Below are 24,354 nucleotides of genomic sequence, written 5' to 3'. Positions count from 1 at the left end.
GAGAGAGAGAGAGAGAGAGAGAGAGAGAGAGAGAGAGAGAGAGAGAGAGAGAGAGAGAGAGAGAGAGAGAGAGAGAGAGAGAGAGAGAGATGCATGCTTGCCACCTCCCTGCTTGCTGACTTCTGCTGAATCATCAGGAGTATGCAACAGCCGTAAGTCATTCTAACAGCGTCTCCACAACGCAATGCACACAAATGCTTAATTGATTTTTTTTGACACGCAAGAACACCCGGGCGGGCAGGCAGGCAGGCAGGCAGGCAGACAGGCACACACTGTACTGTAATACCACCAGGGTACATCTTGAAAAATAGAAGTGACTCCTGCTGTTTGAACGCCAGAGAATAATGGAGCAACCGTAGACAGAAACATGGTCGAATGGTAGAGTGGAAATGTTGTAAAATAAATATTTATTAATGGTTTACAAAAACATAATTGCATAGGGAGGGTAGTGGTTTTCTCCTGAGTGTTAATGCTATCTATATACAAAATATACCCTCACAGTGCTGACAAATGTATTATATTTCTAAGTCATGTAGTACAATTTTGAGTTTCCAATATATTTCTTTGAGGGAGAATCAGTTAATGGGAAATTCAAATAACATAGGTTGTGGAAAATGCTGTTGAGTAAAACACAAAAATTATTTCCTAATATTATCTTTTCAATTAGTGGTTTCTTTACAAAATAAAATGTCAGTTTGATAAGGCATGTTTCAAGTGCAAAAAACAAACGATTAAAGCTTTAATTTCAAACCAGTGTGTCCGTCTAAAAACAGTGCAGGGCAACACTATTTGAAAGCATTTGCATAAGACTGACGTGAGTTGGGTCTTAAATCTCATTGACACATATTATTTTATGGGTATGACTGACATGAAGTCCCCTTTGAATTTTGTAATGCTTTGTTTAGATTTGTTTGGAATGTGGGCATTACAAAAAACTGAATGAATGCCCAAATGATATAACCGCACAAATTAAGTGACATTGTAATGTAATGACATGTGTCTGTAATATGATACTGTATGTGTGTGTGGTAATGTCTCCACTGTGGGCCTAAAGGTTAAGGAGATGGGTTTTAGATCAGAGGGTTGCTAGTTCAAATCCCACCCTTCCACTCACAACCATACCCCATTGCTGAAGAGCAAGGTACCTCATCCCATACTACTCCAAGGACAGAGACCAATACCCTGTGAATAATTAGCTAAGTGCAATGTCATTTAATATAAAGGGTTCATGTCATGTTCTGAAGTGTAGAATACTGATAATGATTAAATATTTTGAGTTGTTAAACACCAACCAATGTTTTTATGTACGTATTCAGGAGAGCTCAGGTCCATGACTCCCAGTTAAGGTTAAACCAGAGAGTGTAAAAATCTTTGGTTAAACTTATCAAGTCACCTTGCCCAGTACACCTTCTGTAAATAAGCCCACAAAGGTGGGAACCTAGCAGATAAAGTATAACAGCCTTCAAATAAAACTAAACAGTGCAGCATGTGCATCAAATAAAACATTACCGAACAGAGGTGCATTTCTCAAACAGCGTTGTTGCGAACTATGATGTTAGCAACTTAATTGGTTGCAATCCAGTTTCCCATTGGCAAATAACCAAGATAAATAGCAAACTGGCAAGCAACGAGACTTCCGTAAAACAGGGTAGAGTGCAGCATTGGGAGCTTCTTACATTATTTAACCTCACCTCTCTTCTCCTATCGCTCAGTTGGAACAGACCACATAGCCCCTCACTGACTTCGCACAGTTTGGTAGCTCTAACAGTAGACCCCTTCAAATAAAACATTACAAAACGGTGCAGCATGTATCTTACTCTGCATTATTTTGGAATTTGTAGAGGAAGAGTGCAACACTGCTCTTTTACGGTTTCACCAATTCATTTTGGGGGGCAGCCATGGGCTAATGGTTAGGGTGGTGGACTTGAGATCAGAGGGTAGCAGGTTCAAATCCTATAACCTCGAATATAACCAATACCCTGTAAATAACTGTAAGTCCCTTTGAATAAAAGTGCCAGCTAACTGTAATGTAATGTAATGTAATTTTTGGCTTGCTTTGAAACCGAAGCAGTTGACATCTCTGTGTTGACATCTCTCTCTACAAACTGAAAACTGTGACACTCTGAAAAGCTGCACCTGCAAACAAAGACCTCACAAATCTTACAGTACATCGCCTAACCTCTCTCTCCTCTAGCTGTATCTCAGGACAGACCACATAGCCGCTCGCTGACTTCCCACAGCTTCTTAGCCAGGCCGTCGTCCCGTGCCTTTGGCCCCACGGAGCCCGGCCGCAGGGAGCAGGAGGAGAAGTAGCGGCCGCTGAAGTGCTCGATGCCCTCCTGGAGGGCGCAGTGTAGGGTGACCTGGGCGCCAGCCTCCGAGTCCAGGAAGAGGAGCTTGGAGACGGGCACCAGCAGCAGCCTCTGCCACCAGCTCATGTTGCGGCACAGCTCCGTGCTGATCACGCCTAATGGGGGAGACAATCAGACAATAGAATAGAATAGAATTATATGAATTTATTATATGGTTGTGACGTCATCTGTCGAATGCTCCATTCATTTCAACGGGGCTCCCCAACGTTCGGACGTCTGTTATTTTTCGATAACGGACGGGTTGGTCTATAACAGACCGCTGTCAATGGCAACAAGACTTTTCACTGCTAAAGCGACTTTTCAACAAGACTCTAATCAGCTGCTGTGATAGACAACACCTGTTGTCCTGGCTACCGCTGTCAATGGCAACAAGACGTTCACTGCTAAAGCCACTGGCTTGTATACAAGTCAGTGGCTAAAGCGAATGTTTCATATCACTCCGCAGGGGGTCCGGTCTTTTGTCACTCTAATCAGCTGCTGTGATAGACAACACCTGTTGTCCTGGCTAGCCTACCTAGCTGTTGCCTAGCGGTGTTCCACAACGGCACTGTTTTGTTTTGCGCAGCAACACTCTTAACATTAAATAGGTCTAAAGAAATGTCCCCGCATATGTGAATCATTTAAGTATATCCATATAATAAGCGGGTTAACTTTCGGCGAGTCGGTCGCTTTGTGGAATAGCAGCACTTCAGAGAGAACAAGACCCCTCCGCTCCGCGTCGGGGTCTAAAGATTCTCTCTGTCGTGCTGCTATTCCACGGTAGCGACCTTCTCGCCGAACGTTAACCCTTACAGAATAGAACCCTGGGGCAACAAACAATCAGTCACATATCACTGAGAATGACGACAGGGATTAAGATGGCAGCGTATGGGTGTCAGTTACAAGTCAATTGGTACGTTTACATGAGGCATTTAAATCCGATTTAACTCACTTTAAATCTCATTAAAACTTAATTCCACTTTAAAAACATCATGTAAACACTTACCGAACAGGATTTAAGTTTATTCCGATTTAAACTTAAGTCCGATTAAAGTGGGTGGTTTATTCCTCTTTTAAATCCGATTAAACACGTTCCTCTGTCATGTAATCTTTTAATCAGAATTACAATAAATCCGGTCGTTCCACGCATGCTCGTTGACCACACGATGGCGCCAAGAGCCCGTGCTCTTTGTCAGTGAGAAAAAGATGGCGGCACTTCCTGTTGATTTTCACATGAAAGTTTTGCTTAATTTAAAGTCCCTAAGCGACTATAAATGTTGTGGCTTCCATATATTGATGTAAAAGTGCCCCACGAAGTAATTAAGCACAACAAAGTTACTCCACATCACCCTTTCACCAGTTCGTTTTTCTAAGCTAGGAGGGTGCTAACTAGCATTTGGAAGAACCAGACCCAAAGGGGATTTTACCAGCCTTGAGTCCACTGAGGGAATTCATTTTCGGGCTGAAGATAAGCTTGTGTCCCAGTAGTTCCCCGGAGGTTTGGCGACCACGCCCCCACGCCTTATTTGGCTCACTCAGCACGTGCGTCCTCAGTCCAATCGCAATGCTTTATTTTCCCCAGACGTTTAATCGCATTTAAGTGAAATTGCCATGTATACACGTCGCAAAATAACTCTTAATCCGATCTACTTAAATCCGATCTATTAGATCCGATTCAAAAACATCATGTACACGTAGCAAATGATAGACGATCATCTCACAATGATGGCAAACTTTGTGATTTAAAAAAAAAAAGACAACCATGGTAGAAATACTCCATGGAGGCAAAGGTGAAAACAATTCAAGTTTTAACATATAAATGTGTTATTAAGAAGAAAACAATGTCCCATGCCCAACGACAATATACCTAAATGGCAATTAAGATACAATCACATTCCAAAACATAAATGTACAAAAGGAAGACTACAAATGACTACTGTAAAGAGTGCGTTTTTGTGCAATTGACTACATTATTTCTGTACCATCGCCATTCCTGAGCCATTTATGAACACCATTCTCAAATGAGTCAGCCCTTCTTAGTTAGTAACACATGCAACACCATGTTGATAATAATGATGACCATGACAGTGATGGTGGCAGTGTCTCTCTGGGTGGAGGCCAAATACTCCATGGAAGCAAACATGAAAATAATTTGTTTTATCACATCAATGTGATCAAACTATGACAGTGTACCACATCCAACGATAATCTTACCGCAGAGATACACCAGCAGCGAAGCGATTCAAGCGACAGAGTGCAACAGCAAGCGATACGAGCGATTGAGGAGACAAGAGTATGTCCGTACAGGCAGAAGGCAAAGCATTCAAGCATTCCCATTGGCTGTGGTCACTGACCTCTATACAGTCATTGGCTGTCGCGGCTTGTCGCCGAACCGCGTCATAGAAAGTTGAAAAGATTTCAACTTCAAATTGTCGCGCTGGTTGCGCAAATCGCTCTAGTCTCCAGAATCGCTTTTGTCTCTCGACTCAATACAAAGTCAATTACTTCCGTCGCTCGACTCGCTCAGATCGCCGCTGGTGTATCTCTGCGGTTATGCATCTCATCATGCTCGATGAAGCGGTTCGTTGGAGCAAGTCAAGTAAGTAAGTAGCAGAGTTGCAAGGGCCGATGGGGCACCTAAGTCACGCCCTCTTCTTCCTGGTTCATCGGGCAGAGGGAGTCAAAAAATGATTACTGGGCTTGAAAATGAGTGATTTTTGGATTTGTGGTGCATAGGTGGAGGTCCAAGGTTTGGATTGGTGTAAAATAAACACTCATTTTCAAGCCCAGTAATTATTTTTTGACTCCCCCTGCCCCATGAACCAGGAAGTAGAGGGCGTGACTTAGGTGCCCCATTAACACACAGGCTAGATATGGCTGCAGCCTAGGGGACCCCACCTCTCAGGGGGCCAATGACTTGCCAAAACTAAAAAATTGCAGAATTGTGACAAGATGCAATACTGATTTTTTGTTTTGTAATGTTGAGTACTGTACAGTTGGCAGACATGCTATCCTTAATTCCCAGCATGTAATTATGACACTGTATATGTAAATTTGTCATGATACTGGCCTCCCACAGCAACCTGAAGCCTAGGGGCCTCAGTCCATTTTAATCCGGCCCTGGTGGCAGTGCCAACGACCATGAGAGTGGCGGTGGCACGGGTGGCAGTGTCTCACCTGGGTGGAGGCTGTAGCAGGTGACGCTGGTGCCCTCCAGGCGGTTGGCCAGCTCGCGGGTGAAGAGGAGGTTGCACAGCTTGCTGTGGCAGTAGGCCATGAGGGCCGCGTGCCAGCTGGACCGGCCTGGCGTTGGCGTCACCAGGTCCTTGTGGGCATTGAGGGCGGCGAAGTCGACCGTGCCGAGCCGGTGGAGGAGCGCCGCCACGTTCACCACGCGGCTGCCGCCCCCGGCCTGCTTCAGGCGCTCCAGGAGCAGCGAGGTCAACAGGAAGTGACCTAGATGGTTGACCCCGAAGGCCAGGCCGAAGCCGTCCTCCGTTTGACCCGTCGCCATGACGCCTGTGTGGGATAGCAGGGCCGGGGGGAGGTTGACGAGAGGGACATTATTGCATGCGTCTTTCCCACCTGTCACTAGGATGAATTTGTCACTGTGGCTGGCAACAGGCAGCAGTGATTTTATCATGTATCGTACACACCATGTATGCATCTCAACACCTTAAATTTATGGGTTAATTATATTATGACAAAAACAATGTAATTTCCACTTTCTTCACTGTAGTGTAGTCAAGCATGCATGCACACACACACACACACACACACACACGCATTTGCAAAGGCAGGAGAGTACCTGCATTGTTGATGAGCAGATCAAGTCGAGGCTCTGTTTTCAGAAAAGTCTCAGCAAATGTCCGCACAGACTTCAGGCTCGCCAAGTCCAACTGCATGCACAGGACTTCGTTGTTTCCACTTTCCTGCAGTCGAGAAAACGCAACAAGTCAGGTTGTTCAGTGAGTGTACTCAAAGGAGCACTTCAGCCAATTTCAATATGCAATATGCTCACGCTACCCTTGACTTATCAGTACCCGGTGACGCTGCATTTTTCGTCTCAGCCCTTTCCAAGATCTGAGCTATTCTAATGGGGGCAGATTTTGTTTACCATACATTAAAAACGTTCTTAACATAGGCCTACTCCAAATATTTCCCAAAAGGTATTGCAGTTTGCTAGTTGTCTGCTGGTGTTGCATAACCTTGTGGATGTTTTTTGAAATGTAAACAAACACCTGCCCCCCATTACAATGACCAGGATCTCGGAAAAGGCTGAAGAGAAAAAAAATCTCAGGTACTAACAAGTGCAGGGTGGTGCGAGCATTGCAACTGCATGTTGAAATTGGCTGAAGTTATCATTTAATTTATTGGCCTACAGTCACTAGTCCCCATATAGGCTACAGCCTTCTCTACTCACACACCCACATCACTCAACAGGCCTACACATTCATAAAACAACAGCACTGCACGGCATGCCTGTCATTAAGCATTCTCATTGCAGCTGGGACAAATTAGTTCTTATATTAATTATAGCAACTTTTCGTCAAGTGCACATCCCAAGACATGTAGGTTTTCATATTTACCCTCCTTATGTCGTAGGCAGCAGCTTCTGCTTTCTGTTGGTTGCGACATGACAGTATGACACGTGCGCCTCTCTTGGCTAGCTCCATGGCAGTTGTTTTCCCAATGCCTGTATTGCTGCCTGAAATTGAATTGTTTTCCACTTTACTTTTATTTCAGAAAGGCGGGGTATGGCCGTTTACAGGTAAAGACATTTTATTCATGAAAAGGTACCTTTTAGAAACGGCGGTGCAGGACCATAACATTACAATACAAACCATTACAAACTTCCAGCAGTAAAGACCTTACCTGTCACAATAGCAGTTTTCCCCTTCAAAACAGCACTGCTTCGACATCGGGATCCCTTGAACATTGTGTAATATATCAACAGGTACAGTATGACTCCACCTGATAACGTAGTTAAGAAAAGTGACATGATGCCGTGGTGCTGTTAAACGATGATGGGTGGGGAAAGTCTCCTCAAATCTTTCATGTGTTTGTTTTGTTGTGCTTGCAACATGCATTGCCGCCGTTCACAAGGCCACTTCCGGGATGTTATACTGTTATATTCCAAATAACCACCAGATGTCGCTACAGTGGTTGTGTTTACACAAAGCCACAGTACTTTTCTTGTAGTCTGGCTTGGGCTGCTGGTAAGACTACCTTTACATCTAAAGCAGATAAACCACAGACATGGTGCAAAAACAAGTAAAGAAATATTCCCTATAAACAGCATGCACACATACACACAGTAGAATAAAATAACCCCTCCCTGAGAACTCACCTTGTTGGCAGACCACTCCAGCCACTGAATTGCCCTAATCGAACAGTATTAGTGTTCTTCCAACTTACATGTTCTTGAACCTTGATCAGAGTGGCATCATATAAGATAACCACTAGGTTGCTCCTCCTCTGATCACTTAAACAATGACTGGTTTAACCAGGTGTCAGTTGGTTATGGCATTTTGGAGTCTTGTCTTAGTAGAATTCAGGCAGAGAGAGTAGAGAGACTATATACTTAAAGAATCTCTGATAGTCTGTTATAAAATGTTCAAACTTCAGGGGCACTGTAAAGCCACCAGGTTGCTGTGCTGGTAGAATGCTTACATTTTCTCCACAAAAAAATATCACTTTTTTGGCTGATATGACATAAATGAATGACAACTTTCAAACTTGTATGTTCTCCCACTTGCAATGAATTCACATAGCAAATGTAATAGCATAGCAAAGAGCAAAAAGAGGACACCGTTGCAATCATGGCTGAATTTGCTTTGTACTTAAAAATCTTTATGTATTTACACTGTTTATAATACAGGCAAAAACCTTTTTTTCCATGTACAGAAATGCAAGAAATTTTAAAACGAGATCTAAAACGATGTGTCTATTTACATGAGCTATTACAGATGGACAGGACATAAAGACATGTTTTACCACAAAGTTGTTTTTTTATACATAAAACAAAAATAAAAAGAACTTGTAACTTGTGAAGTACTGTCAAATTGAAACTATACAACAACGTATATACAAGGGTATCCTATGCCTCAAATCGCAAAAGAAAAAAAACTGAAATGTTCTGTATGTACCTTAACATACAGTTCTTGAACATACACATTAATGTGCATGTGTGTGCAAGATGATACAGCTACCTGCAGTGCAAAAGTAGCAAAAGAAAAAAAGGGTATGAGTATAATTCTATAACATAAAATAAAATAAAAAGGGAGTACATGAACTGATTGAAAGAGGATGCACATAAAAAAACTTCCTTTACTGGCACAAAGAGGACACTATGATGAAGTTGAAGGATAGGTACCTTCCAAAGGTAAAGAGAGAGAAGACCATTTTGTTTTCAAAGATGGTTCTTAACGGCCTTTGCATTATTTAGATTTTTCTTTTTACAAAAAATAAAATAAAATAAAAAAGAAGGAAAAAAGAAACACAATGTGCAAAATAAATGGCTCATGAGACCTAAAAAATAAAATTAAATAATAAAAAAGACAACCTACAATTCATGTGACCGTATGACTGGTATAAAATCAAAGTCATTTCTTTTCCCTATGCAAATTGGCTTCATGAGCTTCCCTTGGGGTGTGTGTCTGTCGCTGGGGTAGGGTGGTTGGTTAAGTTGAGCCAGGGGCCGGTTGATCTGAGCCAGTTCCATGCCGGATCAGAACCGGGGTGTTAGGGCACCGAGTTGGAGCGCAGCACCGTGGCGTGGAGCGTCAGCCCGGAGGCCTGGGCCTCGGCCAGCAGCTCCACCCCTTCCTGTCCCGGACACAGCACCTCCCCTTCCTCCTCCACCACCACCTCTTCCGTCTCTACCTCCACCTCCACTTCCTCCTCCTCCTTGGGCTGCTTGGAGGCAAACTCGGCGATGCTGAAGACGAACTGCAGGCAGCCCAGCTTGATGCAGCTGCCGTGGTGGAGGAGCGCCGTGCCCTCCCAGCCCGCGCCGCTGCCCCCGATCAGGCTACTGCTGCTGGCCTTGCAGTTACACTGCTGCCGGGGCTCTTCCCCTGCTACTGATCCTGCTCCCCCTGCTCCCTGCTGAAGCTGCTGGCTACTCATCACGCCCCCTGGTGGCAGATAGCCCTCCACTGCACCCTCCTGCTCCACTTTCCTCTTCTTGCAGTGTCCTGAGGGAGAGGAATGGAGAAAGGGGGAAGTCAATAAAATATAGACAGGGTACAATGCACAGTGGTGTCCCACAGCATGGTTCGTTACTTTGTGCTGTGACACAGCGTTATAAGAGGATTCAGGGAGATGGCACAATGAAATGCAATAATAACTCCTACACTTCAAACTGAAAATCAAACTGTCAAATTGCAATGCATCAACAATAGAACATTGTTGTCTCCTGAGTCTACAAACCGGTTGGATAATAGAAAGACTGGCTTTCCACTTCTTTAAGCTGATGAATTGTGTGTGTAGACAGAGAGAGAGAGAGAGAGAGAGAGAGAGAGAGAGAGAGAGAGAGAGAGAGAGAGAGAGAGAGAGAGAGAGAGAGAGAGAGAGAGAGAGAGAGAGAGAGAGAGAGAGAGAGAGACTCACGCATGCTCTGCACTTTGGAGACGATACTGCTGGCTGGCGTGGGAGCCGTCTTCTCTGAGAAGTCACAGGAGTACAGCACGTTGTCCACCGTGGTCCCATGCTCACTGTAGTTCAGCAGCTCATAATGCTTTGTGTTCTATTTACAACAGAGGACGTGACACAAAATAGTCATCAACAGGCTACCATACAAATAATCTCAACTGACAATTGGTCTGTATTTGGAGGACCAGTTAACGGTTTTGTGGAGTTACAAATGTGGACTGGATTAAACTGATATTTTCGCAAGTGTATATTTACTTTACTATGTACTGTATGCACGCATGTGCGCGAGAGTGCATGTGTGTTTGTAGGGATTGAATAATGTGTTGTGGAGAAGGAGAACGCTTGCTGCTCACCTCATCATAAAAAATACAGGCATGTTTTCCTGAAACATAATTACAACGACCATACTTGGTAAGGCACACATCCATTTCAGCACCTGGGGAGGAAAACACAGAGACAAGAGAATTAGCAAATAAATATCAGATTCCTTTGACTATTCATTCATGCGATTTACACGTCACGTACTGTGAATGCTGCTGGGCATCAATACAGTACCTGCTCCCCTATTTAAGGTTCCTCATCGCTATATTTCTATGTTACATAACATTACACTCAGCTGACGCTTTTATCCCAAGCAACTAAGAGTTATTTACCGGGCATTGGTTATAGTCCCTGGAGCAATATGGGGTTAGGTGCCTTGCTCAACAGCACTTCAGCCATGGATGGACTGTAACCCTAACCCTAGAGGACTGGTAAGGGTAGGATTTGAACCGACAACCTTGTGATCTTAAACTCACCCCCCCTAACCACTAGGCCAAAGCTGTCCCATTCTATGTTTCGTAATTGCAATCATACTCACCAGTTCCTATATACAAAGTCCTATAGCGCATGCTCACAGCTCCACCTTTGCCCAGCAGAGGATAGAACACTGCCCTGGCCTGGACATCCTTCTTTTGTGCTGTAAGGAAGAACACAGACAGGGCTCACATAAGTTCTCTAACTCACAGGCTTTCATTACATCTATAGCCTCTAACACTGTGTGCAAATATTTTAAAAAGAACGGACAAGACAAAGAAAAATGGGCTCAAGAAATAAGAAATATGGCTTCAATGGTTAGGACTGGGATAGCTTCAGAGAAAGGGGAGGTGCATGCAGGAAGCACCTCATCATCACCATAAACTTGACCAGCTTAAAAAGGTGCACTGTGTAGAATGGTGGCCGGAGTAGGTATTGCAACTATGCCTATTGCCAAATTTGTTTTTTTATGAATATTTACTAAAAAGAGTAAACCAGTATTTACTAGTATGACCAAGTAGAGTAGGTTTTGCAGGTAAAAATGTCTATTTCTGAAAATTCAAATGGCGGACCATGGAGACCCCCCTTTTCATGTAAAAAGTGCAATTTTCCCAGTCAAAAGCATACTTAGACCTGCATGGTGGTGGTAAGTAGTTGTTAAAAGTTAACATTTGAGAACGGGCAGCATGCATTCTGGGAATGAACAACTAAAAACATTACACAGTGCACATTTAAATAACCAGTCAAGTACCCCTTGATATAGGGTCATTTCACGTGAAATCAGACGCTTTGGGACCCGACCGATCCGGATTTCAATCATACTTGGTGTGCCTTTTTAGTAGCAAGGTAGCACCCCAGAACTGCATTGGTTTGAGTCTGACACTGATATTAAGGGAGAAACAGACTAGGAAAGGTTCACATTTTAGGGTAGGACACTATACATTCAGCCTTGAATATATCAGTCAGTGTTAGTCACAAAAAGATGCCTGTGGTGTTATTTGAAAGCTCTTTTCTGGCTCTACATATTACACAATCAGCTTGGAATACAACAACTCTCAGAATATGAATTATGATAAATTGAAAAATTAAAAATTGAATATCTAAAAAAACTATATTTTAAAATGGCCAGTTCCTTGTCCAAACGTAGCCGGCAATGTCATTAGCAACACCTCAAATGCTGGTGTTCGGTTCTTTATTCATTTCAGAGAGAATTTGACTCACAAATATGGCATCATACAGACCACTTACTAATAATATGGTAATACCATAGTAGCATCACATGACAAAACAAAAACAAAACAAAAATGGTCAGTTTCCATGGTCCCAGGTTTCAGAAACTAAGGCAGATGTCCATTTATACACACCAAATGATGATATGTGAATTGTTTGAACATTCCTTCTCTGTGTACCTGTGTCATCTTCCCTTTACCATACTTTAAAGAGATAATCAATGGCTACACTCTCATTTTGTACTCTACCAGTGCATTTGAAGCAGCAGCTGTGTCTTTTGTAGATAATGTATAAGTACGTCCCGTTGCAGTTAGGTTCCACTACCAGAAGCACATCCTGATGATCATGACAAGTCTATCTGGTCTGGAAGGGAAAAGTGAAGGATGGAGATGGTCCATGAGGATGCAGGAAGTTCAGTTTCACCTCTCCAGTGCTCAGCATACATTCCTCAACACATGCTAGCCACCAGTTGCCATCATATACAGCTACAACATACCCTTTGATGCTTGAAAATGTAACACATTCCTTTACTGAGCTCACTCTTTCAACTCCTTCTCTGAATGCGGAAAATGGCCTAATGTCCATTGACAATGGGCAGAAGCTGTGTAGTTTTTGAGTACCTGGAATTCAAACCTCTTAAACAGGTTCTCAGCTTCATGATGGTGCATCTCTCTCAAGAACATCCATTGCCAGTTTGCCACAACAGAGATGTACCATCATGAAGCTGAGAACCTGTTGAAAAGGTTGGAATCTGCAAGAACTATTCCAGGTACTCAAAAACTACACAGCTTCTGCCCATTGTCAATGGACACAGTGGAAGTTAGGCCATTTTCAGCATTCAGAGAAGGGAGCAGAGTTTGAAAGAGTGAGCTCAGTAAAGGAAATGTGTTACATTTTCAAGCAAAAGGTATGTTGTAGCTGTATATGATGGCAACTGGTGGCTAGCATGTGTTGAGGAATGTATGCAGAGCACTGGAGAGGTGAAACTGAACTTCCTGCATCTTCATGGACCATCTCCATCCTGCACTTATCCCTTCAGACCAGATACCTGTAGACTTGTCATGGATCATCAGGATGTGCTTCTGGTAGTGGAACCTGTTACTGCAACGGGACGTACTTATACATTATCTACAAAAGACACAGCTGCTGCTTCAAATGCACTGGTAGAGTACAAAATGAGTGTAGCCATTGATTATCTCTTTAAAGTACGGTAAAGGGAAGATGACACAGGTACACAGAGAAGGAATGTTCAAACATTCACATATCATCATTTGGTGTGTATAAATGGACATCTGCCTTAGTTTCTGAAATCTGGGACCATGGAAACTGACCATTTTTGTTTTGTTTTTGTTTTGTCATGTGATGCTACTATGGTATTACCATATTATTAGTAAGTGGTCTGTATGATGCCATATTTGTGAGTCAAATTCTGTCTGAAATGAATAAAGAACCGAACACCAGCATTTGAGGTGTTGCTAATGACATTGCCGGCTACGTTTGGACAAGGAACTGGCCATTTTAAAATATAGTTTTTTTAGATATTCAATTTTTAATTTTTCAATTTATCATAAATCATGTTCTGAGAGTTGTTGTATTCCAAGCTGATTGTGTAATATGTAGAGCCAGAAAAGAGCTTTCAAATAACACCACAGGCATCTTTTTGTGACTAACACTGACTGATATATTCAAGGCTGAATGTATAGTGTCCTACCCTAAAATGTGAACCTTTCCTAGTCTGTTTCTCCCTTAATATTAGTGTCAGATTCAAACCAATGCAGTTCTGGGGTGCTACCTTGCTACTAAAAAGGCACACCAAGTATGATTGAAATCCGGGTCGGTCGGGTCCCAAAGTGTCTGATTTCACGTGAAATGACCCTATAGCATTTCTTTCCCCTTCCCAACTCTGGGTATGGTGTGCATCTCTGCGATGGAGTTCCTACCTTCTGGGGGAGGTGTGTGGGCGACAGAGGAAGGCGTGGTGGAGGAAGGGGAGGCAGTGATTGTGGTGGGGGTGTCCAGGCCAGCCTGGCTGCTGCTGCTGCTGCTGCTGGGTAGCTGGGCCGCCTTGCGGGGGAAGAGCTGCTGGATCCTCTGCTGTGCCAGCATGCGGATCAGGCTCTCGTCCAGCTTGCTGAGCTCAATGTCTGCAACAAGCCAACCGCCACACAGAAACACAAAACTTTCAGAGTTGCACAGCATTTAAACTTCTTTAGTAAGAGTACAGCATCTTGGAGACAGGACTTGCACAGGTAGTGAAGTGCTGTACACTTCGCTACTGAAATCGCTGGCTGAACTTTATTTCAAGAGAGTTGAACTGGTAGACCTGGTGTGGTGGACCTGCTTATTACGGATCACCAAAACTCAGCAGCTTGCATAAAGTTTGTATGAATTCAAACAGGATATCTCCTTTTTTCACAGTGAAATAACACGGGCAACACACTTTAGCGTAAAACACAAAGCATCATGATGAATATCGAGGGCAAAATATCCAGTACTTGGATCAGTCGGTGAGCCTGCTTACCTGCTTTTCCTTCAACTACTCCTTTCAAGCAGCTGGACAGAGCTGCCATCGCGGGAGACAGCCTTCCCCCTGGACTCAGAGCACCAAGCGACACGCTTCCCTCACCACCCGACGATGAAAATCCCTCTTTCACAGCACAGGGGATGGACAGGTGGCTGCCCTTCTCCGTCTTCACATGGTTGGGGAGCGTGGATGAGGGCTCAGAGCCAAACAGAAGCCTGCAGGGTCCCCCGGTGGCTGGCTTCCGGTCCTCCGTCTCCCCTTCTCGTACCATGGGGCCATTGGCCTTCACCCGGCCCTCCAGAAGCCCATTCAGAGGCCTACAGTCCTGGCAGGGCTTCTCGCCAACCGTGCTACACCGACCAGGCTGCTCCGTGTGGGCACGGCCATGGGCCTGGGAGTTGTGGAGGACGGGGGCCCCCTGGGGGCCGACGCGGGTACTGCAGGGCTTAGGGTAAAGGCTGGGTGAGGCGGTGGGTGAGTGAGCCCTGTGTGTGGTGGTCGAGGTGGGGCTGTGGAAGCCTGGCTCCTTGCTCTTCTCAGCGGCCACACAGGGCTTGACGTCTGTTGCGTCAGCCTCTCGCTGCTGGCTCTGCTGCTGCCTGGAGTCCCCGTTGGAGGACGATGACATCTGCTTGGCAGATAAATGTCTCATCACACTGCACTGGAGTGAAATGACACCACGAAGCCACTGTGACAATGAAGAGGGGGGAGGGATAAAGAACAGATGATTGTTAAAATGGCACAATATCTACATTGAGTTACAAATACTGCAAGAAATCTAAAGATTCTTATTCATTGGAAATATACAGTAGTTAAACAAGCCAATTTCAAGTAGAAAGAGATGCTTCTTTGACTGGTGATCCAGGTTATAAAACTGTATATAATAGATATATTAAATACATATAATAGCATAGGCATTATGTGGATAAATGTAGTTTTAGTATTAGCACACGCAGGGCCGCTGACAGCTTTGGCTGGGCCCAGGACAAAGTAATCTGAAAGGGCCCCCCACCCAATACATACAATGTAATGACAATCCTATTTTTGGGCCACCTCTGTCCCTGGGCACAGGACAAACTGTCTCCTTTGTCCCCCCTGTTGGCTTCCCTGAGCACACGTCAGGGTGGTGCAACCACAGATAATGCCACTATTGTATTTTTTTTGTAGAGAATCATATTCATTGCCATACATTCATTACCAATTAATTTAGGGGCATTAGCTGTGGTTGTATCACTGGAAGTCTAAAACGTAATTGACCCATATATAAAGTGTGTAGAAACAAATTGACATAAGCTCACCTCCTGCTGCTCGGCTTCGCTGGCTGAATACTGTTGAGATGACGGGTGCTCTTTCTCGGGGACGCCATGACAGACCAGTTCCCCTTGCCGAACCCCAGAAGGTTCCGGAAGAGTAGGGGGACACTGGTACTGACTTTTAATCGAGTCTGGAACCTGGGGAAAAATCCAGATGATTTCAAAGTTAAAAAGTTCAAAGTTCTTTATTAGCCATTTGTGTCAATCAAGTCAAACCACCACAGCACATCTAAAATCTGGAATCATGAAAATGGTTTCCCACTGAATTGTAGTGATTTTTTTTACATTGATTAACAATGTATTATTCTCTATTAGCAAATTGTTCAATGTAGTCAACGGTCAAACACCTGATTTCAAGGAGATTTCTGAGATCATTCAGGCCTGTAAATCAATAGACGGAAATACTTTTAATGAGCATGGAGAATTTGAAAAGTACAGCGACTGTACCTTGAGTGCTTTCCTGTTGTGGTGAGGGCCGCTGCGGTTGGGTGGGTTTTGTCTGTGAATCTGCCGCAGGAAGTCCACCTTGACTGCATGCTGAGAAATGCGGTCTTGGAACTGGTCAAAGAGCTGGCATCGATTGTTGTAGGAGACGCGCCTCTCGTTAAGCTGAGGCAAAGCAAAAAATAAAGTTTAGAAGTTCATTATCAGGCAAAAGACCACCTTAGCGAGTAAAAGCACACTATGTTATAGCTTCAAATTCAAACATGTGGTAAGGACTGCTCTTAGCTATGGGTTAGTTGTACACCTTCTGATCTAATTCTTACAATAATCTGACAATCTCTTCAAATGCGCATTCAGGCTGACTGGTGTGGGAACGAGCACCAGCACCGTTCTGGTCAGCCCGAAAACAGAGAAAGTGGCAGTACTCCTTGGGGACAGGCTGGAGTTTTGTTAATGATAAAAAGACTTTTAAAAAGGTTTTTAGAAGGGTTTCTTTTGGCAATTTTTCTAACACTTCAGAGAAATGTGCCTTTCAGATGTGGTCCTGGTTGGGACTTACCATGACATGCTCCATGTGGTTGGGGCACATCCACCTCCCGGCAGGCATGGCAGTGAGGGGCGGATCCAGGCAGTCCATGTGGAACAGCAGGGGGCAGTAGTCGCACTGGACCAGCGGAGCAACGCGACAACTCCTGACAGAACAACAGCAGAGGAAGACAGAACATAGGCTTACAGGAGCACAGGCTTTCAGAACCACAGGCTTTGCACCTCCACAAGACAAATATTGTTAAACTTAGTCAAACTTGGTGCATAACAAAAACTTGTTAGAGAACAGAATAACTTCCAGACACTGTTAAAAATATATGATATGTGGATTCAGGATTCATGAAAAAGGGGGGATAATGAATCACTTGAAAAATTCTCTCTCTTCTGCTTGAGTTACCCAAACGGCACGGAAGTCAGTCAGTGCAATGCTCTCAGTCAATTGGAGGATTGCATGGCACCAACCTATTAAATACATGATTTCTTTAGCTCCTTATCTCTCCGGGCCTCAATGCCTACCTGCTGCAGGTGTAGCAGGCCCTCACTGGTAGTGGGACCAGCCCATTGGTGTCCAGCTCGTGCGGCAGCCGCTTTACATTCTTTCCCGTCATCTCCTCTTTCCGTCTCCGCTTGCTGCTTCCTAAAGGGTTAACAAATGCAAATGTTTAGTCACTATTCAAAAGGTTTACCACTTTACATCATGCTGTACATCCTAATCTTACTTTTTGCCAAGCGGAACGACATAGGTTATACATACTATTGATATTCACATATCAAATGTAGGCAAGTTAAAGAAAAGTTAGCATGAAAAAAATGTGCACATTCCCCGCCAAGGTAAAGGACAAAGGCTGAAGCTCTGATTCATAGATGCCTTCACACTTGAAATCCGTGTCAAATTTATCCCATGGCAGCATTGGACCTCGAAAAAAATGATTTTTTTCTTTTTTAATCCATGCTACCCACCTGGCAGTGCGGTGGTGCAAGTGAGCTCGTGGGGCAGCTGGAACTGCGTGGGGTTGTGCTCCATGGCGGCCGCGATGAGCAGCTCAAAGGGCCGCTTCAGACGATGCTGGGCACCCCCTGCATCCGTCTCCGAGCCCTGCGCCTCCTCCTCGGCGTCCAGCATCATCATCTCCTCCTCCTCCTCTCCGTCCGCCTCGTTGGTCTCCGAGGGCGTGGGGGTGTCCGTGGAGGCGTTGGAGGTGGGCGTGCCAGGCCGGCTGTTGTTGCGGCTGCTGGTGCGACGCTCCAGGAGACGCACCTGAGCCACGGCCACCCGCAGGCTGCCGCCACCACCACCACCACCACCACTGCCCGGCATGGGGGGCAGTCTGTCCAGGCACAGCGTGGGGAGCATGGAGCCCATCCTGGGGCCTGTGATGGTGGTGCCGATGCCACCACCAACACCGCCACTGATGGTGTTCAGGTCCAGCTCTGCCGCCGGGGAAGCCGAGCGCTTGGAGAACGGACGCTCCAGCAGGCCATTCATCTGCTCAGCCTTCTGCTCGCGCTTCTACAAACACAGACAAAAACAAATAAACATACACACAAACAGACAAACACAAACACAAAGAAGCACACAAACAGATGAATGATACACACAAACAAGCTTTCAGTTGGCACACAAATCAGCCATCCAACCACGGAGGGCAACGATCCCAGGCAAATATCGAGTCCCGTGCTGCTCTGACAAACAAACAACTAAGCCTTCATTCATTCCAAAATGTTTATTTTGGTCTATGGCTGCGGCAGCTCCTCAAAGTCTAGCTGGGTCAGTTTCACAAAGCCGAATGGGAAAGCAGAGCCGCCCGTGTAGTCCACTGGATTAGGTGACAACCATGAATAAACCTGACCAGCAAGCTGAATACCAAAAAGTTAATGCTGAAGACAACACCTAAAAATATCCAGTTAATATGTAGTGGGCAAGCATATCGGGCTTTGCCTGAGCAAGTTGTAGTAAATAAATCTATGGCTACTATTAAAAACGGAAAATCCTGAAAATCCTGCTCACCTTCTTGCGAACGTTACAGCGATGACACATCCAGTCTCCTGGAGGCAGCATATCTTCACTTAAAGGTGGATTGCTGTCAGAGGAAAATAAATAAACAAAATAAATAAATAATACAATAGCAGCAGATTTGACTTGGTCAATCCATTCAAGCAGCAAACTAAGCACATATGGTTTTCAACAACTGTTTTTTAAATACTTTAGGTGAAAAAAAGAAAAGAAAATCACAGCATTGTCATCACCATGTCGTATCATATCAGAGGGCACTCAAAATCCAAGAACAATATCCATCCCACTACCTCTTCCTCTTCAGTTCAACTCAATCAATGCCCTTGCAAAATAGTGGTAGATCGTCTCAATATGGTGATGTTTTTGTTTTAATTCTCAAGCTGAATTTGCATGTACTAAAAGGGGTTGTGCAGGCGGTGCGTTGGCATCGGCGTTAATTAACAAATGTAAACACAGAAATGCTGAATCCAAGCACCAGCAGACTTTCTTCATTTACTCAATGTCAATAAATTCAGATAGTGCTTTGGTGAACAGCCTTTGTTGTTGTTGGAAACCAGTAAACGGAGTGCTAACAGCAGAGCCAAAACACTGACGCAGCTTTGAAGCTGTGGCTCCCTCTAGTGGGCAAACATTGCAATAAGCCCCAGGACATCTAGTGACAGGACCATCACCATAACAAAGAAACGGCAATTAGGCTTTGAGATCCACACTTAAATTAGGGTGTTTCCTAATAATGAAGTCATAATGACCTACTAGTATGGGGCATGGGTAACCTCACTAGCCGAATACAGACAATTTTCATTGGACAAATATGTGACTTTCTGACAAACTATGGCATACTATGGCACTATCTGATAATACTGTAAATGGTTATAATTATGATGCATAAGACAAAAAATGTAAGTCACCCTTCATTGCATATAGGGGAAACAGGAGTCATTTGTCATCTTAACATTGGTTTTATCAAAACTTTCCCAGATCAAATAGAAGATGCAAGTACTGCGTGCTGCAGGTATAATGGTCTGCATGCAACATCATCACCAGCAACATCACCACCAAGCATTCACCTCTAAACAAGTATATCAATCCGATAAGTTAGTGTGTAGGCCACACACCATGGCAAGTGTCAAACACATTGTCCTGACGGAAACAATTAAGACAGTGCCAACCATTTACAGTTGGTGGGAAACAGCAAGAGTGACAACTTAGTGATGGCAAGCTTAATCTTTGCAAACCACTGACAAGTGCATTTGACAGGTGAATGGTGACAGAAAATGCAGACACATTCTTGCAGTTAATGCCTGCAACACCAAACTTTGCAAAACTACATGCAAAACTATAGGTCTCCTTCGCAGATTTCATCATAAAGAGGTTAGGAGTGTCTCCAACACAGAACAGTGCCTATGCAAGACATACTTGGATAGAGCTACATATTATTTATGTGTTGTCCACATGACACTGGGGAACCAAATGTGCATGGCCTGTTATGTGGCCCATCATGATGGCCTTTTCCAAATGGCACTGAAACTGGGAATCAACCAATGCAACCAGCATGCATGCATGATCTGTCAGTGGGCTTTAGCATTACAAACTACTCGCTTGCTGTGAGGAGAGAGAGCTGCGGGGTTCCAGCAAACGCTTGCAAATAACTCAAATCCCATCAACCACTTACCAGCATTGCAAATGAAAGGCGGCGGGACAATGGTCACAGCACAGCAGATCGCCCCCTTCGCGGCAACTGTCGCAGGTGTCGTGGTTAGTGGCTCTCCCGCTTCTCCGGGTTTCCCTTTCAGGTTTTCGCTTTTTCTCTCCATCTTCAGACTTTGGTGGTGCAAGTAGCGTTTGTATTTGCTATGGATGGATAAAATGGATGACATTTCACTCAACTGTGCTGTGCATTGTAACAGCCACGTTTTCGGACAGCACGACAACATCAATTACATATTTTCGAATCATACTTGAATCATTTGCCACTAAGTTGGAAGCAAGCAGTATTGCATCCAAAACCAAAGTGGTATGGACACTTTGGTCAAAGAAGTTGCATAGCTGCTGGTGTTCACTGTACATTTCTCAAGTGTCTACTAGGCCGCTAACAACTGATCAAAGTTGCAGACTTGGAAGACTCACAACTGTCTCTGCTGGTGTATCGGGTTCAAATGTTCATTACAATCTGAGTGTCTTAAACAACCAGTGCACAATGTTAAAGGGTCCTTTGTATGGGTTGGGTTTGGCATAACTTATCAGGGCACTGTCCACAAATAACTGCAATGCCAGCGAAGTTAATTATTGCAAAACTGCTGAGCACTTTTGAGAAGGTTCACTGGCTAGACTAGATAGCCTAACAGAATTCGACTCACTGATTATTGGTGGCTATATGGCACGTATCTGCTTCAACTTGGTCAGATAACGTCCACAATGCACACCATTTCTGAGTGTGTCTGTGTGGGAATAAAACACAACTTGTGTGCCATTTTGACTCACCTCCATTAGACCCCCAGACGTATCCAAATCGTACACAATCCTCGGGGTCTCCATTTTGTCCCAGTCCCACATTCATCTAACGTTAGCACAATCAAAGCTCCCGCTGGTAAGAATCCTTTAGGTTCCACAATCCACGAGAGTGTGACACTCTCTTTGGCACGACAACTGTGCACGACTTGATTAGAAAACAAAAGTGTCAAAGCTCTTTGAAATTGTGTCATAAATGTAGAGAGAAAAGAAGAAGAGTGCTGGCTATCCTAGCCAAGGTTAGTGGTACTAGCTAGCTATTTAGCTAGCGACCCATTTTGACTAGCAAAGACAACGTTGAAGGTACTTGCTGTCGGACAGCAAGACAGGTAACATAATAGCAAAACACAGCGAGCCATAAGATCAAATGTCCATATAGAAAGTGTTAATTGCAGGTGTCCTTTCAATCCCGAGTTTAACAGGCTTACCGCGTCCAGAACAGTTATTGTTTATGCGGCCTAGCCTATGTGATTCTTCTCCCTGCTCCTGCAAAAGCTGCTGGTAAGGATGCTAGTAAAATGAACAAAACAAGTTGCTTCCATTGTCCAAGATAGACTGATTTCAGTTTTATGCAGAAGAAACGCATTCCATTAGTCCACTCGACTGTTGCAAAGCGCAAACATGTTACTCGCCAGGCAAGGCAAAATCTGAAGTATTGTTATGAAAAGGCAACCATCATTGCTTGCTAGCACAGGCAGCTAAGCTAATGTTCTCTGAATTGAGTTGGCGCAAACGCGTACTGACGTGTGAGCATGCGCACTAGACTGTGGCAGATGGGTGCTGTTTTTGATTTAGGAAGAAAGAAGAAACCGCATTACCTACAAACTCTAAGATTTGAGGAACCCCTGCAGATCATGTTTAGTTGTCATGTGTGCGATAGTTTACTATCATCTTCTTTATGAAAACGTGCAAAATCCGGTGTTGTTTACACGCGCATGCGCCCTACAAGCATTGGAAACGGAGCCGAGACAATTATTTGTGCCGCCTTCATGGCGTTGTTTTTGTACTCTTCGGTGTGCTTTTAGAGGTTATGCAGAGCGTGCACTGTGTTCTTGAGCTAACGAAAACGCTTGTACATAAGTGAGAGGCGTATTGGTGGGAATATAATTCAATCGGAAAGGGTATGCAAAAGGCATCGCCGAGAAAAGATACCCAGAGAAGATGCCCAAAGAGCTCCCCCTATGGCCTCAATGGGCAGACTACAATGGCGTCTGTCTCGCACTTTGGCCAGAAAAAAAGAGCTGCTTTTATTTGGCTCGGATGTAGACCTACATCACTGCCACTACCACTGGGAACCGTTGCCAAGCATGAAGACAGCAAATTGGCCAATCACAAATAAAGTTAACTCTTTAACTAGAAGGTTGAAATAGACCTAGGCCTACATCCTATGTGTGTTGTCTCCTTTTAAATGACATGCAGCAGCCATGTCTGCCCAATAAACATGGGAAAGGGATTCATTTATCCTGCACATTTTTAACATCTAAGATGTTTGAAGTGCTAAGTAGGCCTATGCCTTGCATAGTTAAAGGAGCAAACTTGACTTGCATTCGTCACAATAGGTAGGCGAGGGAGCGGCCTACAATGGCACAGTAGGCCTATCACCAAATTTTGGACCCATATGCACATAGAGTTCTTCAGCGGAAGCGGAAGCATGTAGTAGATTGTAGTCTTTCATGTTAGCATTTAAGGACGTCCTGGTTCCTATCGGCTTCCGGCCTCCATTGGGAATGAATAGGGGTAAATTTCAAATAAGCTCCGAGTGCAAGCACGCGCTTAGCGAACCCCCGCAAACTGTCGAGGGTGTTAAAAATAGGCTGTAGGTATGATATGGTTGATCATTTTGTGTCAAACTTCGACATAAATACGATGTTGCGTCCATATGCTAAACCCGGAAGCTTTTGGCAACTACAGAAGCAGCGCCTGTATCTAACGGCATGTACGTGCGGATGGCTGTACCCATGGCAACCAAAGGAAAGTATGTAGTTTTAATGATCAGAAAGGGGTTAGCAATATTGAATTATAATCGTCATGATTTAACATGTGAATACACCAACATGATGATACGATCCGTTCCACTAATGAGAAAGGGATGCGGGGACACGCTAATGTTCGTTGTTGCCGTGCAACTTATATTTTTGCCAAACCTGAATCTCTATGGCGTTTTGCAATGTAAAAAATCGCCATGGAACCGGTAGTCCAAACGCCGCATACAAGTTGACGTCAACGCTGAAGAGCTCTATAGAGCTTGAAAGTCCCGCCCCTTAGTTCCGCATTTCACGGGACCTAAGCTGACCATCTAACAACATTGTAGCGAGTAAATATCTTCTGATCTCAGTCATTATATGCGCTGGGCTACAAATATGCTGTTTAAGAGGCTAGATAAAGATTTTTCATGCAAAAGTATCAATGTTTTGTTCCGAGGCCGTCTGCATGAAAAATGTGAAGAAACACAGCTTTCTAAAAAGTTTGGGGGTTCATACGAAAAATTAAACAAAAATATCAGAAACAACATACGTGGAGCTCGTGGCACAACTCGAAGGGGATCGAAATATCATTTTAATACCGCCATTGGATTACATGCTACGATTTTCGACTAAAAACAGCGTTGAGGTCCCATGAAATCGGGGGAAGTGACGTCACTTTCAAGCTCTATTCACCACTTGGCCAGGAATCTTACATTCACTATTATGACATCCGTGGTCCGAATCGCAGGCCTATCTACTGTGCATATTCAGGTTAGGCTACCTCAGGGTGCAAGAGAGCCCAACACTCACCTGTCAGTCTTGGACCCCTTGCATGCCGATCTAGTAGCCATGACTGCGTCATGTGTGGATGTCTGTTGTACACTTCCTCCTGCACCACAACCTCTGTTGAAGACAGCTCAGTAGTTGAGTGTTTGATGTACTGTACGTAGGCAATTATCGTGAAGGTCTAAATTATGCCTGATGCAGAGACCACTTTCTGCTGTGTTAA

The 24,354-nt window shown here is 44.3% G+C and overlaps 2 protein-coding genes across 3 annotated transcripts in view; both read right to left on the bottom strand.

Moving 5' to 3' along the window:
• dhrs13a.3 (dehydrogenase/reductase (SDR family) member 13a, duplicate 3) overlaps positions 1 to 7,960 on the bottom strand; it is a 59,676-nt gene extending 51,716 nt beyond the window's left edge. Inside the window, exons 1-5 of one of the 2 annotated variants that reach the window (XM_063204858.1) lie at positions 7,227 to 7,960; positions 6,941 to 7,059; positions 6,160 to 6,283; positions 5,529 to 5,870; positions 2,180 to 2,467 (exon numbers count right to left, since the gene is read on the bottom strand). In XM_063204858.1, coding sequence (XP_063060928.1) covers positions 2,202 to 2,467; positions 5,529 to 5,870; positions 6,160 to 6,283; positions 6,941 to 7,059; positions 7,227 to 7,353 — 978 coding nt within the window. In that variant the 5' untranslated portion in view covers positions 7,354 to 7,960 and the 3' untranslated portion in view covers positions 2,180 to 2,201. Of the gene's footprint in view, positions 1 to 390; positions 2,468 to 5,528; positions 5,871 to 6,159; positions 6,284 to 6,940; positions 7,060 to 7,226 lie in introns of those variants that run through there. The other variant, XM_063204857.1, reaches the window with a different exon arrangement.
• A 218-nt stretch (positions 7,961 to 8,178) lies between these two features.
• phf12b (PHD finger protein 12b) lies at positions 8,179 to 22,083 on the bottom strand. The gene is made up of 14 exons (XM_063204856.1): positions 21,355 to 22,083; positions 20,546 to 20,724; positions 18,868 to 18,940; positions 17,820 to 18,369; positions 17,376 to 17,496; positions 16,873 to 17,005; positions 16,317 to 16,478; positions 15,855 to 16,007; positions 14,554 to 15,244; positions 13,973 to 14,176; positions 10,867 to 10,965; positions 10,361 to 10,443; positions 9,966 to 10,101; positions 8,179 to 9,550 (listed from the first exon to the last, which is right to left on the bottom strand). The coding sequence occupies exons 1-14, from the start codon at positions 21,424 to 21,426 to the stop codon at positions 9,096 to 9,098; spliced, it is 3,111 nt and encodes a 1,036-aa protein (XP_063060926.1). The 5' UTR covers positions 21,427 to 22,083; the 3' UTR covers positions 8,179 to 9,095.
• Positions 22,084 to 24,354: the final 2,271 nt, after the last annotated feature.

Source organism: Engraulis encrasicolus, chromosome 8 (genome assembly GCF_034702125.1).
Source record: "Engraulis encrasicolus isolate BLACKSEA-1 chromosome 8, IST_EnEncr_1.0, whole genome shotgun sequence".
NCBI classification, from domain to species: Eukaryota; Metazoa; Chordata; class Actinopteri; order Clupeiformes; family Engraulidae; genus Engraulis; species Engraulis encrasicolus.
Note: the sequence above shows the minus strand (reverse complement) of the source record. Positions and strands in the feature narration are given on the sequence as shown.